Source organism: Psittacula echo (genome assembly GCF_963264785.1).
Source record: "Psittacula echo genome assembly, chromosome: 2".
NCBI classification, from domain to species: domain Eukaryota; kingdom Metazoa; phylum Chordata; class Aves; order Psittaciformes; family Psittacidae; genus Psittacula; species Psittacula echo.
Window position 1 is genome coordinate 49387555 of NC_137737.1, and position 18538 is coordinate 49406092.

The 18538-nt window shown below is 40.4% G+C and overlaps 1 protein-coding gene across 7 annotated transcripts in view; it reads left to right on the forward strand.

The window, feature by feature from the left end:
• The window catches only part of LARP4B (La ribonucleoprotein 4B), a 61365-nt gene extending 47100 nt beyond the window's left edge, over positions 1-14265 (forward strand). For 5 of the 7 annotated variants that reach the window (XM_080639502.1, XM_080639501.1, XM_080639503.1 and 2 more), the window contains 4 exons: positions 1353-1517; positions 4512-4636; positions 5295-5406; positions 5960-9795. In XM_080639502.1, coding sequence (XP_080495628.1) covers positions 1353-1517; positions 4512-4636; positions 5295-5406; positions 5960-6241 — 684 coding nt within the window. In that variant the 3' untranslated portion in view covers positions 6242-9795. Of the gene's footprint in view, positions 1-1352; positions 1518-4511; positions 4637-5294; positions 5407-5959; positions 9796-14163 lie in introns of those variants that run through there. The other 2 variants (XR_013958934.1, XM_080639504.1) reach the window with 2 other exon arrangements.
• Positions 14266-18538: the final 4273 nt, after the last annotated feature.

Sequence of the window (18538 nt, forward strand, 5' to 3'; positions counted from 1 at the left end):
TGCTGTGATTTAAAGAAGGATGCTGGGAGAGAAAAAAAAGCCCTGAAAAAATCAAAACAAAACCCCACAAACCCAAAAAGGTTGTTCCTCTTGCAGTTTGAGCTGGATAAGTGTAGTCTCTCTCTGACCCTTTGACAGGTCACCTGACTTATGTTTTTGGAGGTTTGCAGTCTCCATTGCTGTAGCACTCTGAAATTCTTTTCAGGGGGGTAGTTCTGGGTGCTTAGCAGTCCTAGGAGTTGCAGTTGTTCTTGTCTCTCTATTCTTTCCTTACTTCCTTCTCAACACACACTTCTTACGATACAAACTGGAGTCTGTGAAGAGACCTCAGGGGTAGTTTTGTAGGTATTGCTCTTCATGAGGAAGAAGGGGAAAAAGATTAAGTAATGCAACAGCTTTCTGTCCAGAAGCATTCTTTTCACATTCAGACCATCTTGCTGTATACTCATAAATATTTCCCTTTTCAAAATAGGAATTATCTCAGACTACTTTGCATTTGGTATTCTGCAGCAGAGATCACTTTAGCCCAGGCCTGAGCACAGTCATGATACAGATGAAGTTAATTGGTAAATTCACTTATAGCATATTACAAAAGGGATTTTACTTTTCAGTGTAAATAGAATTCAGCTTTACAAATCCTTACAAATGCTCCTCACAAGTGATCCTGAACTGTGGTACTGTTAACTCTGGAACTGCTGTCTGTAGTGCAAAATAATTGCATTTAGCCTACTGATGTTTTGTTTTCTACCTGGGGCATTGTTTTTCTTCTTAGATTTAATTAAGAAAAATTCTTCGTGTTTCAGAAGTAGTTTTGCCACTTATCTTGCATTTTTATGAAGTTGACCATATAAGTTAGAAAGAGGGAAAATGCTGTTGTCTACACTACATGCAAGACATGCTGTCCCCCCATTTCTTAATATATCTGAATGTGGTCAAGATTCTTGACTTCTGTCCTTCATTCAGAATGTTACCAACTGCACGTAAATGGGCTTTGTATTTCTGCTATATTGTCATGTCTAAACCAGACCATTTTCCTTTCAATGTTAGTGTAAGATCTATCCTGAAGGAAGGGCTAGCAAGAAGACTTTTTCTTACTATACAGTGTCAGTAAAGCTTATGCATGTGATATTTTTAATGATATTTATGTATTCCTAGTGAAATATTTTAAGGGCAACAGTGGAAAATGAAAGCTTCTGTTCCTTGGTACTGTGTGCTTTTCTTGGGAGGTGGGATGAGGGAGGCCTCTCTAGAGCTTCACAGAAATAAATCAAATGCAAAATACAGTTCAGAGTCCCATGTCTGTCTTTCCTGTCATCCAGTGCAGTAACCTCAACACATTATTTCTATTCCAGAGAGGCCAAACACAGTCTCCACCACCCCCAAAACCTCCATCTCCTAGCTTTGAATTGGGTTTATCTAGCTTTCCTCCATTACCTGGGGCTGCTGGCAATTTAAAGACCGAAGACCTTTTTGAAAACAGACTGTCCAGTGTGGTAATAGGAACGACAAAAGAAAGAGTGAGTAGCCAGTGTTCACTTTTGTTGGGAAAACACATTTCATACTTCTTGTTTTAGAATTTGGTGGCTTATATGTAGAAAAACATGGGGTTTACATGGGTTATAAGAAATGCTTTTAAAAACAGCTGTCAAATGATGTGCTGCTGCCTTCTTCACTTATATCTGAGAAGTTGTCTGGTATTGTCTTTGAAATGGTGTGGAATATGGGCACCAGTGTAAGTAGATATTAATAGCAGAGATTAGAAAATACGCTCTTTGCTGTTCATAATTACCTTAGGCTTTTTGATAGACTCAGGTGAAAAATGTGCTAAACTTTCCTCCTTTTTGAAATTGACTATTTTGAGTTCTATATAAACCACTTGAAAGTGACAAACTTTTAAACACTGAAATATAAAGAAGCTGCCTACAAAATCTCAGTACACTAGGTATGATAGCTGGAACAAGAACTGTTCCCAAAACCAGCTGGATCCCAGTGTTGTCTTAGTGCTTGGAAATATAAAAATATATCAAAATGAATTGGCAACCACTGCTTTCTAGATGTAGCAGAGATAAAGCTGAAAATTAATGTTCAGTAGCTGTTCATAGATTTCATTCTTAGAACCGTCTCTACCATGCCATCTGTGAGTGATGGTGTGTTCTCCTCCAGCAAGACTTGTATAACTCTGTGAGCTATGGAACAGTTTAGGCTGTGGAAGTCAGTATTGGCTTTTTTTGCTATCTCTAGTTTAATTGGTGTTTTCCTGGGTGTACCACAACTGAAGAAGTTAGCCCCTGGATATAGCAGTGGAAAGCAACCTGTTGAAATACCAAAATCTCTCTCATGTCTCATCTCTACAGCTAATCTATTGCAGAAGTGTTTTCTTTGGTGCCCATGTATCAGACCTGGGTAGGGAGAGTATTTGTTGATAAAGGAAAGAAGAAGCAGCAGAGCAGCCTGCACCCAAAGCAGTGATTGCATAGACAAGCTATATATTCTGTCTCTTGCAAGTGGTAATAGGGACAACTACATTCCAGGGTTGCATTTAGGGGGGAATGTGCAGGACAGTGCCATAGTAAGAGCAGTGTTTAATCTGGAGTACTTGCTGACAGTATTCCAGATTGTAGTCTGGTTTTGGCTGAGATCTATTTTTAAGTATTTTACCCCTATTATTTCTGAAGTGTTTTTTGACTATGCTATTCCAAGTTTTAAATATAATTCCAGCACTTGCTACTGATCCTGCAGCTGGAAACCCATTGCTCCTCCCATTACAAATCTAGCACTTGCTTTGCACTGTGGTTGTAAAGAACTTGCACTTCTCCCCTGTAGTCAGTCGGGCACTGAAGTTTTATGATAGTGCAGTGTGCTGTCACATTACAAAGCTTCCTTTGATTTTCCAGTATCTTTTTCTGGCTTGTACGAGTTAGTCAGTACCATTGTGTGGAAGAAGCGGATTGCACGGTCTTTCCTTGTTTGTGTTAATAAAAAATAATGGTAAACTGACTCCAAGGAGCGATTGTGTTCTTCTGCAAAGGTGTTTGAGTTAATATTAGAGTATTAATAATGGACACAGGCTGGTTCTCACCTTGAGATCGAAATCTTTTCATGTCATCTGATGCAGAGTTACAAAGTGCTGAAGTAGTTACACTTGCTACTCTTGCATTAGAGACAGGCAAGTCCAATGTACAGAAGCTAAGTGAATTTAAGTTGTCTAATTTCCCACAGTTGTCATCTGAGCCTCGTATCTTTATGCTCTTCGCTATGTGGTGCTCTTCTAAGTGTAGCTCTGGGGAATGGCAATCATTCTGTGTTTTCCAACTGGGAAACTGCAGCACTGTCAGGTCAGAGGCTGAGTGTTTTGGCCTAGGAACATCACTTGTATATCTGCTTGACTTGAAGCTATTCACACTTAACCATGTATCTACAAGTTTTCATGGTCTTGGGCTAGAGTACTCACCAATTTGCAATTACAAGCCTTTTGACACACTACTAGAGTAAAACCATAGAAGCTGTTCTCTTATTTATAAAAATCCACTTTTTATGGCTTTTACTAGGCTTAGATCTACTGCAATAATCTGTGATGTCTGATTTAAAACAGTGTCATCAAACACTGTTCTAATTTGTAACAGTGACCACAGGAGTGTCGTGTTTTATGACCTTTGAATGGTAGCTGGGCTGGTGGCAAGGGGTGGCTGGTGGCTATCTTCCTCCTTCTGTGCTTGTGTTCTCTTCCATTGTTGTCCCTTCTGCTTTTCAGAGTCTGTTCTGGTTCTGGAGTCAGACAGATCAAAAGTGGTACACTTTTAAAACAAAATGTTTATAAATATCAGAAATACGTTTTTCAATATACAGAATCTTTTATCTCATTTTGCAGCCATTTAAATTCATGTGTGCATATTGAACCTATTTGGCCTTTATCTGGAAGCATGATATCACTTGGCACTAGCAAATGCTTTAAGGGCTGTGGAAAAAGCCTCTTTTGCGTGGTAGAAAATCATGTTATAGAATAAGAAAGGGACTTTTAAATGATGGTGGTATCCTAGTTAGCAAAACCTTATTTTTTTTAAGCTTAAGGGGTTTTAGCACCAGCTATTGGGATGATGCAGAATTAGAGCTTTGAAGAAGACAGTTCTTAGTGCATAAATCTAGGAGACTAAATAGGCTAACTATGGCTATGCAAACAGGCACAAAGCCTGTTTTGTCACCAGCAGGTGCAAAATTCCCAGGTTGAAAGAAGTAATTTTTGTCACCCAGATATGTCCCAAAGGACACTAAACTTCAAACTTTCTGGGAAAGAGGCACAATATGTGAGTCGCTTGTGTTTCTAAATAATCGTAAGAAGAGAACTTACTGTTACAATACATATATTGGAACCTTCTGTATGTATCTCTCTGTAGTTACTTTACCTTTATAAATCAACTTGTAAACTGTTCCTGATAATGGTAATTTTTCAGGCAAACCATATTAATTGGATACTATGATTGCCCTTCTCTGCCTTTTTTTGTGTTCTTCTTCAGAACATTAATGTGGATGCAAGTACAAACACTATTCCGTCGGGAATTCCTCGAGAGCCCGTGTTGCCAGTTTCTTCTACATTGCCCAGGACGTTTGAAAGGTCTCCTTCGCCACCCCAGTCTTCTGAGTAAGCACTTAATTACATGGCTATAATTATTCTGCTCTGAATCACATTTGCATTTTCTTTCCTCAGATGGCTAGGTAGAACACTGTACATAGCTATTAAAATCTTAATCAGTGAATGGAATAATATTGTATATTGTAGTAAAGGCAATAAAGCTTAATTTCTGAACAGTATCTTAAAGTGGTTCAGTTATAATAGTCATGCAGCAGGCAGAAGCTTAGAGTTGTGTTTTAGTCTCTGAAAGTATTTAAGTTAAATGAATACCTTACTGCCTTGTATTAGATAGCTGTGAAGTATAGAGAGCAGACACAGAATCCTGTGGGCAGTACCGTTGTCTATATACTAAAGAAAGTTTTCAGTAAGACTTTATTTGGAACATGCAAATAGAATTGAGGTGTATGAGTAATGAAAGCAAGATAATTGAATAACCAAATGGTATCAGAATGTCACAAATTACAGGTAGCGTCAAGTTCCACAGGAATAGTTCTTTTAATATTTGATAGCATTTTTAAATGTAACGTTAGTCACAATTTGCTAGGCAAATTATAGCTATAACTTCTTATAGTCATACTTGGATACTGTTTTAGACCCATTATTAGATGATTTATCTATCCTGAAGTTTCACTTTTCATGAGCCTTGCTTCCTGCTGGATGCTTACAGGGACTGCAAGGTTGTGGATAAACCGCAGAAAGAGACACAGAGTACAGAAAGGCTTTCTTCTTCCACACTCAGTACTGCATGTAAATCGGTACAAGTCAATGGGGCTGCCATAGTAAGTGACCTTATTACTTCACTTTCTCTTAATGATCCAGTTTGATGCATTTAACAGAAAATTGCTTACATTGCTACCCAGTACTGCTTAATCATGTGAGCCCAGCATCCTTAAATTTGAGTGTTGGTGGCCTCATAATTATTTTCATGATACAATTACGAAATTAACAGTGCAAAAATGTTCAAGATAACTTGGTGAATCATAGGTTTTAACCTGCATTCTCTTCTTGGTAGAATGAAGTGAGAAGTATTAATAAATATGTTAATATTTCAAACAGAGTATTTATCATCTTTCAGCTTTTTCAGAGTTCGCTTGAATCAGAAGTATTTTGCGTTATCACAGTATCCCATTTTTCTGGCATACTGTTTTGCATTTTACCTTGAATCTTGTTGTCTGCACAGCTTCTGTAAACATTATACTAAAGCCCTCATCTGTGTGTTTTAGTGCAGCGGTCTTTGGGGACAAAGACTTTATTTTTTTGCTCATGAAAGTAAATTACATTTTCTCAGGATACTTTAGCTCTGCTATCCTGTTTGCTTTTGTGATTTCACAGGAACTTCGAAAACCTAGTTATGCAGAAATTTGCCAGAGAACAACTAAGGATCCTCCTACATTGCAACCCCAGAAAGACCAGAAGCCAAACACTGTAGCATGTGGGAAAGAAGAAAGAAAGCCCACAGAAACAATAGAGAAAAACAGAGAACCTCCTCCTGCAAAGTCACATCCTGGACAACCCAAAGACCAGCGGAGACAGTCAGGACGCAGATCATCCCCTCCAGCTGTTGGCAAACGTTTAAACAAAGAACAGAGTACCCCTCCAAAATCTCCTCAGTGAAACTAACACCTGGGGGGATTTGAAAAGAGGTCTGCTTCCCACAAATTAAACCCATGTTCCCACTAAGATTACCTGAGAATGAGTTGCTGGTTAGGAGCTTGCAGTGATAGTAGGCATATAACAATGCCTGCAAGTTATTTTTCTGTGAAATACTTTTTCCCCTCTTGAACAAACATTCTATTTTTCTGGATAGTTCTGGATAGTTGTTCTGAACCTTACATTTAGGTTGGTGCTTAATTGGAGGTGAAGCTTAGTGTGATTATTTCCTTTCAAGATGTAAAATATTTGTCTTTATGAAAATCAACTTTTTATTAAGCCTCTCTGTGGCTGTGTGAGTGCAAGCTCTGTATAGTAAGTTTTTTCTAAACTGTTAAGCAGAAATGTGCTGCTGCAATATTTTTAATAAACTGGTCTGCAAGTACATATCTAAAGTGTCCAAACGACTGATAACGGCAGCTAGCGTGTGTAGGGTGCAAGGAAGTAGATACATTTTACAAACTGGTATGTGACCTTGAAGATTATTTTTTTTTTTTATTGGGCTGCTGTACTAAGTGTCAGCAAACGAACTTGCACTTTTAGGTTCCATGAGAGTTGTTTCTAGCATTTTTAAGAATTGACTCTTTTTTTTGATATTTTGCACACACAAAATGAATCCTACGGAGCACCATAGCAGTCTTTCTAAAATATTTCCTTTTGTGACTTACTGCAAGCAAGTAACCATCTTCTCACTCCAGAGAAAAACTGATGTTATAATTTGCAAATACAAAGCACATTGTGAATAGAAAGAATTAAGTCTGAGCTTTTACGGTGGTGAAGCCTGTTAGTGGATGTTATCAGGAGAAAGCCCTGTAGCCTTCTTGTGATAACCTTAGCTTCCCTGTGCTTGTAAGGGAGTTAACTGAGTCAGCGCTGTATATTCTGGTTACCCCTGTGCTCTGTGTAGGCTTTTTTTTAACCTCTGCCCCAAGTGCTCTTTGAAAGAGTTCATATCGTAGTCAGCCTTGTGTTGGCATCTTCCTGTAACTACAAGCATTGGCATATGGATTTAAATTTTTCAAGACGTGAGATAATGGTGTTTGTTTTGTGTGGTGGAGGAAGAGATTCCTGATGTTTACCTCTGGGATGAGGCTTCTCACACTTATTTACTTTAGAAGTGATGCGCTTTCTGAAGGACAAGGATGCACTAAATTAGCAAGTTTCTAATAAAGTTGAATATAAATTATTTTTGTTTTAAAATGCCTAAAGTTTTTCTTTAAGTGTTTAAACTGCAGGAAGTTCAGACAAAACTCATTCCTGCTGACTATGACAGTACAGTTTATTCCACAAAAGTGTTTATTTAAACAACCGATTTTTTTAAAGAATTATTTCCATCCAATATTTAAAGACTTGAATTTTATTTAAACTTGAAAATGACTTTGCCTTAACTTTTGTACAAGACAGCTTAGAGTTAATGAGGTCTGACCCCGTGGAGGGTTAGTGTGAGTGGAATACAGAATTACTCAGTTACAGTATGTATCTATTGTCACTGGTCTTACTGGGTAAACATACTGTAGTACAGGAACTAGCAGCAGTTTTTGTAATATACCTTAAAGATCTTAAACAGTTGATCTTTTTCAGATTGTTGAAAAACCTGTAAATGCAAATAGTCAATACTGTATTAAATATGTGCACTTGGAAGTGTGTGCTTTGCTTGTACAGTTGTAAATAATCAGAACATATAAAAAGGTACCCTAAAGAAAAAATCTGATAAAAATTATTGATATTATAAATGTTGCTGTTGAGCTGGATGTAGATAAACTAAATGTTGTGGTTTGAATATTACTTTAATTTGTTGTTTTTTCTTTTTCTTATTTTATTCTGGTGTGCTGAACTGACTCTGCCTCTTCACTGCAAAAGGGAAATGGAACGAAAGTCTTATTTGAAAGCCCTCAAATGCCTTTCCTAAGTCCCTATAGAAACAAGTGATTTAACCAATTGAGAAGTGTTTTGCTATGTAAATAGTAAATCTCAGCAGTCAAAATGTAATTTTTGTCATAAATAAAATCAGATTTAATTGGGAAAAAACTTTAGACTGCTAAAAAAATATACACTGAAGCCTACTTGTCTGCTTTCAAGAGTATCAGTCCTTTCCTTAATGTATGATTCATAGAACTGTAAAGTAACTATAGAAGTTGACTCCTGATAAATTTCCTATTACAAGTATCAATTGGTAACTAGTTGACCTTTAAAATCCAGCCTTTTATATGCTGCAGAATAGGGCATGCTGGAATTTGTTGATTGTTCTAGTTCAAAAAGAGTCAATGCTATGGGAGGAGATAGGACTCTGACAACATCACCAAAACTGCTCAGCTAGTTCTGTCATTGGATTTTTAACGTACTTCTCCTTTCCCCAGTGGCAGTGAAAGTGGTGGCTAGATTTGTGTATGGTTTAGGCCAGCTGTATGATTCATTTTGTTTGTCTGCTGCAAGTGAAAGGCTTACCAGCTGCAAACAATCACAAGTGGTTCCTTACAGAGACTGTGTACAGCTAGTCGTGATACTCAACTGGTACCTACGGTGATATATGGAGACCAGGGGGATGTGTTGTGCTGTTCTGATGTATTCTGCTGCCATTTGTGCTAGGTCAATACACTGTAATTATTGCTTGCCCAGCAACAGTCTGTTGCATTGAAAGTTTAAACCTTCCTCTGATGTGGTTTTTATAGCTTTTTTAAAAGGAAAAAGTGACACACCAGATAGCTGTGTAATATACAACTTATCCGTACTGCATTTTACTTTGAGATTTTGGGGTTTTTCCACTCAGTGACAAAATGGAGTTTCTGGAGTAGAGTTGTGAAGTTGCATGCAGACTGTTGCTACGATACACAGAGATTAAAATGTGGCTTTTAAAATGAAAAACCTCCCAAAAGCAGTAGCTGAGTTCAAGGTACAGGGATACAGGAATTAAAATTGGCATTTTACCTTGTAGGAGTGTGTGGTGATGCTTTTTTAGTTTTGAAAACAAGTCAAAATGGAATCTGAGACTCCTCTTCCAGGAATTATAGAACCAAAAAGCCAAAGGTTGCTTTTAAAACTTAATGTTTCAGATCAATCCCCCACCATGACGCTGTTGTTTGCCACTTAGAAAGCTGTGAACAGTGGCAAATTTTTTACGTTGCTGCATTATCCTTCATGGACTTGAGCAGTTGACATAGAGAGGCCCTTGTTTGAGCGTGGTGCAGCGTATCAGGAGCAACAGCTGACTGTAATGATGTATACCTATCTCTGTATCTCCTCCAGCTCTAGCTAAAGGTAGGGATTCTTCTGTGCTTTGTAACCTGTTACACTAATAGCAGCAGACAATCGAAGACTTCTAAGGAGACCTAACAGCTGCCAATTCACGAAATAGAAGTGTAATATGGGAGCCTTCTTGAGGGTTTTTGTTTTTGTTCTTCTTCCATTAAGACTGGAATCAAGCTTACATGTAAACTATCAGTAATTTAAGTTTCCTTTTGTGTCATAAAATGTAAAACTGTCTAATTTGAAAAAATATGTAGGTTAAGAAAAATAAAGATTTAGGCACTGTTGAATTCCTGATTTTTTTAATTAAACCTTTCTTCAGCAGTATTTTTCACTACCTTTTGTCTTTTGCTCCCATTTTTGGAAATGGTATATTTCTGATTTTGGGAAAACGAAAATCTTTGAATCTTTGCTTGCTTTACTGTTCAGCACAGCTGTTGTAACCATCACCTAAGGCTATGCAGCAGAAACAAGAACACCTGTACTGTAACTCCAGAGGCAGCAATATCTATCTCATAGGTAAATATTGTTAACTGTTTTAAAACAAAAAGCTGGTGTCATGCATTGTTTATGAGAGGTTATAATCTTCATTAGTGGATTCCTCAAATTAGAGAGGGTGTTGGCTTGGCTTTAAATGTTGATTTTAATGTTTGGGTTAGTGCTTTGGTTGCATGGCTCTTGAATCCAAAGATGTCCTGGGATTATTTTTGGCTTTGGCTGGTTTTGGAGATTATCCTGGTCATGCCTCTAGGAAAGAAGAGCTTCTGGGATATCCTCCCTCTGAGTAAAAGATTTATTGTGGAAATACTTCAAAACATTAAACATTTTTCCTTTTTTAGATTTGTTTCTCATTCAGCTGCAGCTGACCAAGTTTAACCATGGACATAAGCACAAAGTACTAACAATTACTGGTCTTTATAACCATCTAGGGAAGTATTGCAGTATTATTCTTTAGGTTTCTTCTTCTGTAAGCTTCTGGTCAGGTTACATGCAATTGAGTATCCAGAGATTACTTACTGTCACAGAAACTGTGACTCGTTGCTTTTTGATCTTGAAGCTTCTTCAGAAGAAGATTTTAAACAGTTTTGATTTTTCTAATATGCTTTTATTTCACAAACCTCTGGAAATTCAAACGTTGATTTTCATGACCAGGCTTTTATGAGTGCAAACACTAAAGTCAGGGAAGTGATTGAATTTCAAATTTTGCTGGTTTATAGGCATGAGTAACATTGACCCCTTCATCTCTGCTTTTGAGAGAATAAGCTGTGTAGCAGTAGAGCATCCTGGTGCCATCTGGTTACAGTAGCTCAGTTAGATCCACTCTCAGCTTGAATATCCATCTTTCATACAATTGTGTTCAGCTGAAGTTGTTCAAGTAGATGTTTGCTCCTGTTGAGGTGGCCCATGGAATACTGTTAAAGAAGTGTTGGGCTGAGTAAGCACAGAAGTGCTGTGAAGAGGCTGGCCTGAGCTGTGCCGTGTCCCTCCTGTCAGCTCCTTCACTGTCAGGCCCTCACTGGCGTGGGCCAGAGCTGCTGCACCATCAGCAAGATGGCGGAAGGGACAGGAATGAGCAGTCGGTGCCCTGAGGAGACGTGGTGTGGTAATGCCTTGGGCTGAAGCTGACTATTTGTACAGCTAGCTTACGACAAATGGAAGGTAAAAAAAATAACTGGCTTAAATGTAGCTTTGCTTGCTCAGGTGAACATGGCTCAGCTCATCACACTTGGTCATTTTCAAGCCTTGTTTTCACAATGGGGAAAAGGGAGGAGAAACTTGAGTATTCTTCATATGAGCTGTAAATGTGCTGAGTCTTTGATGTATGGTGATGATTCGAAGTCTCCGTATGTCTTGTCACAAACGGCTTGGGAGCAGTTCACTGTTTGGCAAAATGGAGGGCAAAACATTTATGTGCTGGGGGAAGGGAGTCTAAGATAAAATCACCCCCTAACCTCTCCTACAGTTTGAAAAGCAAATTGCTCTGTGTGCTTGAGTTACACACATATGGTATGGAAAGCATCCTGCAGTCTGATAGCTTTACATCCCATTTACTGTAGGCAGATGATGTCTGCAAGAGTAGTAAATCTACCGTAACTAAGGGTGCTCTGAGGAAGGAGTGATAAGTGGATGAATTTAGAGTTGTAAAACATACCAAAACTGGACAGATGTATGAAATCTCCATGGGTGGAATTACTGATACCTAATGAAATGTGTCTGATATCTTCCGAAACTGAAGCCAGAGCCATACGTATGCTGTGCATGCAGCTTAAGATGTCAGCTCAGGCACAGAGTGAGTTAGTGAGGTTCAGCAGGTATGGCCCTGTCCAGCAGTCTCCTTTCCAAGGCTGTGAGTGTTCTCCAGGAACTACAGTTCATAGGCTGTAGCACATATGAGAAACATTCATTGCTCTTGCTTTTTTGTCTTTGGTTTCAGCTTAAGCTTAAGATGTGCAGCGAAGCAGCTTGGTGTGCTGCAGTGGTTAGGGCTCCCACCAGCCAGCCCTGCGTGGTGCAGCTGAATGGCAGGATGTGCTCTGTGGTGAGAGCAGAGGTTTGGAGATGGGCAGTTAAATGCGCCCTGCGGTGTCTGTGGCTAGCCTTGCCTATGGTCTCTTACTCCTCTGCAAGGAGTGTGATTTCTGTCTTGTTTCGCTTTAGAAATAGGTGTATAACATTGTTTTTCATTTCCCCTCACCTGATATATTCTCTGTTCTAGAGATTCAGTGCTTGCGTTCTTGAGAGTGCGTCACTTGTGGAAGATGGCAGCTGTTGATCCCTGCTCCTAAGAATTATGCTTAGTTTCAGAAATACAACAGGCTCAGCATTTTGAAACATTTTGGTTTGCTGAGGTTTTGGGGGGGGGTTTTGTCCCATTTGCTAAAGCAACCTTGGTACTCGGAGGGTTATCTTGATATGTGTCAGTTCTTAGGCTCTAGGTTCACAAACTATATACAATAAATTCAAAATAGTGTGCTCCTTGGATAGGTACAGCTGTTGCTTGGCTTTATGGGTTTTGATACCAGCTTCTTCATTTCTGTGTTTGCTGGAATCTGTGTCCTTCCTACATACTGGCATACTCCATCTTCTCTAGCGTGACTGGTGGTGGTACTGGGGTAAGATGCCTGCCTTAAAGCTATGGCAAATAAGCACTGGAGAGACCTGTTGATTCAGGCAGTAGACACTGAAGTGACCAATTAGCTGGAGAGATTTTCTCAAGGGATTTGATATTTTGTTTGAATTATCTGTTCCCATGAAAACCTAAGCCCTGCGTGTTTCAAAGCCATCAACAAGTGTATGATGATGAAATCTTGCAAAGAACATACCTTCAAATATCTTATTTCAACACATCTAAATTGGATGACCAAATTTGAACAAAAACTTAAATTTCTACAGAAAATGTTAACACTTTTGAACAATATTTCCTCAAGTTCCACTTGCAGGTCGAAATGGAAGGTGAGTTACTTGAGTAGCTAGTGCAGTTCTGACTGTTGGCCATTTTACTACATTTGCCACCCTAGGAACAAAGGTGGCACAAAGCAATGCCCTGGATAGGTAGGGCTGAGGACTGACTCAAGATTCTAGTGGTTTATGACAGGACACGGGACCTGCCACTGTCACTATTGAATAGAGCAGTCATAAGAGTCTTGCTAGTGCAATGTGATGCTTGCATGCAGTTGGAGGTCTCCCTGTGCCTTCCAGGTTCTCCAAGCATGTCCTGGGTCAGGGAATGTTTGTCTGTGGGCCCTCAGGCTTTGGGCAATCTTGATGATTCAGCAGCACTAGTGGTGTGCTCCACAAGCACCTTCAGGTGTTTGGCAGCATTTCCAGGCACATCCAAATGTTTTCTGGCTGGATTCAGGTTCTGTAAGAACTGGTGGCTTTAAAATAAATAAAAGGTACTGTCTAGTAAACAGAAACCAAGCAGAGTACAGGGGAAACAATGTGCTTTGCACCAGGAAGAGAATGGCAGGCTTAGACTATAGGGGCTTCTCAAGCTCTATGGAGACACGAGCACCATGAGTGCAAGACCCCTCTCCACTGAGATGTATAAAAAGTTTTGTCACCTCTACTCATTTAACTGTCTTCCCATCCCTTATCCATAGCTTGCCAAGTCAGACTGACCTCAGCATGGTAAAAACTCCCAGGGAAATGACACTAGAGTTGCCTTGTAAGCAGTTAAATGGGGCCTGTTGTCTGCTAATACAGCATAAAAGAACACTGAATGTGTATATAATACACAGAAATTAAGTTATAAACTACAAGGCAGTGGTTGGGGCTCAGCTTGCAGACGTATGTAAATTGAATTGTCTGCTTAGTCTGCGGAGATGGGATCAATAGGCAATGGAGCCTGGAGAGCTGTTCATCTGCATCCTGATTGGCTGAATTCTGGCCCTGCATCTTGATCAGCTTGGGTAGCTCTTCAGCTCCACTGAAATATGAGGATATGCATATACACACCTTGGGTTGATACCTACAGCTGGATGTCCTGATCTGTGAACTCAATTTCATACATGAAAATGGACAAATGATACAGTTCTTTATTAATGTAAAAGTACATAGCGCACTTTCTGTGTCTTTCTTTGGAAATCATTCCAATCATAGCATGTTTTTGGATTTGCTGTTGAATCTTTTTCTAAATGCAGATTTTGTAAAAACTTCTGAAGGATCCCATGAGGCCTTTGGCCCATTCTTCTCAAAGGAGGATCAATTGGGTCTTGAAAACCTCCAAGGCTGGAAACAACCTGTCTGGGCAATCTGCTCCAATGTTTGACTGTCCTTTCAGGGAAGGAGCTTTTCCTTGAACCTGTCTGCCTGTTCACTCTCATCCTCCCTCTGCCCTGCTGTACAGAGTCCAGTTCTGTTTCCTTGGTGGCTTCCCATAGGTATGGGAGCTGCAGGTAAGTTTCCCCAAAGCCATCCCATCTCTAGGCTGACCAAGCCTAGCTCCCTCAGCCCATCTGCCCAGGGTGAGTGCTCCAGTCCCAGCCACGTTGGAGATCTCCTCTGAGCTGCTGCCAGTTTGCTAGTGCTTTTCTTTTATCAAAGGCCTAAAACTGGACCCAGTCCTTCAGCAGCAGTCTACCTTCCAGCACTTTTCCACACCAGAGAGAATAATTCTAGTTGTCTTTTGCCTTTGCGTAACTGGAGACTTAGAAAATTTCTGAAGTCCACTTCTTTTAAGAGGTTATGTAGCACTTGACAAAGTCTGAAGTGAGTCACAGTAGCTGCTTATAACCCCCATCACAGCCTCTTGGAGTTGAAGAGTACTTGTTCGGGGTTTTTTTGTAGCCTGTGTCTGCTATTATAAGACTGTAAATTTTTGGAAGTATAGATTGCTGCCTCAGTGTAATAGAGGAAGAAAGTCTAGAAGGGCCCTCAGGAAATGGCTATTGCCTCACTTTTGTTCTTTCCATGGCAGACAGATTATTTGGTACATTTATTGTGTTTCTACAGTGGAAAGTATCTTCCCAAACAGTCTAGTCCAGTATTGTTCTGTTCTTATCCTGCTCCCAGCCTCCTTTCCAAACCCCCATCAGCCAGCCACCCTGGCTCTTTTCCCTGCTCCTTTGGGGGACAGGAAAGGAACCTGAACCAGGTGTGAGCAGGAGGACAGGAAAGGATAGACAAGGAAAAGCTGAAAAAAATTGGCCTTGAAGAATAACGCTTTTGCTCCTTTTGCTGCGAGTAGGGTTTCTGTGGCCAGTGATGGAGGGAGGTTGCACAGGCTGGCTGGTGATGCTGATCTGCTGCCTCACCACCCCATCCCTGCCGTTGGTATAAATGGCAGAGCAGGCTCAAGTGAGATGCTTTGCTGACATTGAAGATCATTCCCTGTTGGAGTTTAAAATTCCGGTCTATAGAAAATAATGCAGCAGTAGTGCTGGTTTGCATTTCAGCTGCTATGTAATCTGGTCAAAGAGAAGAAGCAGAGAACTTGTACAAAGTGGTTTATGATGTCTTCAGTGTTTTGGCACTTATTCCAGTTCTATGTGTTATAAAAACTAAAGACCTTTGACCTTAAGAGTGACGCTTAGCCAAAGACATGTAGTAAACTAATGCTTCGAATGCCTTTCTGGCTGCATCTGAGAATACTTTACTAGATGGAGCGGTTGCTTTCTCAATGTTGTTCTTCAAGGACTAGGAGATTAGCCCTGTCTTCTAAGTACACTTCTAGTGCATTAAACCACTGACAAATGCAGCACAGCCATTCCAAACTGATTTGTTTTAAGTGGGCATCTGATGACTCAATTTATCTGAACTTAGTCACTTGGATGTGGCTCGCCTGCTCTATTCAAAGGAAATAATCTGAATGCATTTACTGTTTCTTGCTCTCAACACTGGTCTAGGACTGTAGGAAAGAGGGCTGAGCTAACTCAAATAGCTCATGTTTGATAGAGACAGAGCATGCACAGGGTCAGTTACTGCACATTGCCTGTTCCCTGTGGTAACTGAGAGTCTAAGCCCAGAGGTACAGAGTGGGAAAGCAGTATTCTTTAAGAAGAGTGTCTTTCAAGAGAAATACCCATCGGTGTTGATAAATCCATTAAGTCAACAATCAATCATTACTTTACTTATGTTTGTCCTTAAAGAATGGAACTTGCCAGAGCTAGTAAATTGTCATGCTCTTTAGAGTATATTGATTCTTAAAATTATTAAAATATGGTATTAAATACTAAATTATCGAAGTCAATTCTCTTTGACCATGGGCAATGTGTCTTTTTACTAGGCAAGAAACCTGCAGATAAAGATTTGTAGGATCCTTTCATATATTTCACAGTATTTAAGAGATTGTCTAATTATAAGAACATTCTTGGACATAAATTGCATAGCAGCCTGGCACACCAGCCTTCTCCCACCAGCTTGCAGTGGAGAGCTCTATGTGCTGCTTCTCAATGTTCTTCTCTGTGGGAGGCCCAAGTGAACTATCTGCAAGATGTCAGCTTCTACCCGGAGAGGTGCTGAAGCCATTTGTCTTTAGTGATGCAAAAAGCACTTCACAGAGATGCCTGCAGTATGTTCTCGTGTGTAGATATCCAACCAAACACCATTTATCACACTATTTGTTAAAGAGATTCAGCTTGTGCTGAGGAAGTATTAGTGATATTTTAAAAAGAAATCACCAATCCTTTGACTAAAAGGCTGTATTTACAACTGCAAGGATAATTAATACTTTCATGCACTTTTAAAATGAGTTTGCATCTATTAGTTTTTCTTGCCCTTTATTCAGGGAGACAACTGGCTCATTAAATCACCCCCTCCAACCCCACCTCAGCCTCTGGAGTAGAGGTTAAATCCGTGCTGCTGGGTTTCAGTTTAGGTGTTTCTGATGCTGAGGAGGGAAGTTCCAGACCTCTCCAGGCTAATGTTACTTTTAGTGACTTTGGGCTATAATTGGGCTTTCAAGAAGACTTGCAGTGAGATCTGACTTGAGCTGGTAAGAGCTAGCTTATTGCTGGGGCCAAATACGAGCCTACTGGTTATGGCTATGGGATGCAGAGGCTTTAGTCTTTCCTGCATCCATTTGGCAGTGTTACTGGAAGGCAAGATTAAATGAAGATATGCAGGACACCTAAGTGGAGCTAGGGCTGGGCAAATACCCCTGTGTTTTCATGTACTCCTTGGCTGGGAACAGAAAATATAGCAGACTTCCATCTAGCTTAAGGTTTCTCAGGTTCTTCAGTCACCTGAGGCTAAGGAATGGTGATATGTTTCTAGGTTAGGTGAGCTGAAATGGCAGCTTTTTGGTGGCTGGAAGCAAAGCTGGATCTGTGCTTGTGGGTGTACAGCTGCTCAGGATCAGTAGCTGCAGAGTACTCTCTGGGGTAACCTTAATAATGGGGCTTGAAGGTCTTGTGAGCCATGGGTTGCAGGGCAAGGTGGCATTTGCTCCTGCTGTCATGAGTGGTGCTAGGGCTTCTCCCAGCCGTGTTTGGGCTGGCTTGAATAGGTGGTTTCTGTTACACTGCTTCGGGTTTATGCACAGCACCAGCTCCTGGATGTTGTATCTCTCCCTGAGGAGATGGGTGTTGTTATTTGCTGGAATGAGACATTTAGGAATTTCAACATGTTTTATGGGATTATATACGTGATCTATATTGCTTAAAATGCTAGCTGTCAGTGCACATGTACTGAGTAACTGCTGCTCTCCCAAGACTTCACAGTCTTCACATATCTGGCCATTAAGATTTGCAAACCTTAACTGTCCTCTCCCTGTAAAGTTATACATTTTGATAGTACAAAGATGATGGACTTGCTGTGGGAACTGCTGCCTGGTTGTCTATGGCATTTATTACGCAGCTGACCTAGATCATGCTGGTTCATTCTGGCCTTCAGTCTACGAATCTCTGCAGAAACACGCCTTGCCCAGCGCTCTCTCAAGCAGATGGCCAGGCAGATGAAGAGCCGAGATGTGCTGCTTCACCAAGAGCCCGGCTGGTGCCAGAGATTTTAAACAGCAAGTTGGAGGAAGGAAAATGTGTGAGAAAAGTGAAACAAAATGGGCTGAAACTCTCTGCTGGAAGGACATGCAGGATGAGGACTGGGAGGAGTGAGGTCTGTAGATCAGTGACTGGACGAGAACTGAAGGAAAAGAAGGAAAGGAGGGAAAAGTGTGACCCTGAGGTGTGAAGGACTGGGATGGTCTATGCTGTGTTAAGCTTGTTGCTTGTCTTTCGCTGCAAGGGGGCTGGGGAGTTTGCACTGCTTCCCTGTGTTAGATGAGGATAACAACATCGCTTGAGTGCCCTTAAATACTGTGGCACAAAGGACATATAAACATCTCAGGCAAGTGTGAATTTTTTGTCAGATAGGAAAATTAAAATGACAGAAGGCAGCTGAGAAGAGGGATGGTAGCTGGGATCACACTGATTTTAGCGATGTCTAGCAGAGAGGAAAGGATAATGACAGGTCAGGAGAAGATCAGGGATACAGAAAATGGTTTATCAGCTGAGACAGAGGAAAGCCCTCTCTAAGTGCTGTAGCTGTGGGATATGTCATGGATTTGGGAAGACGGTGACT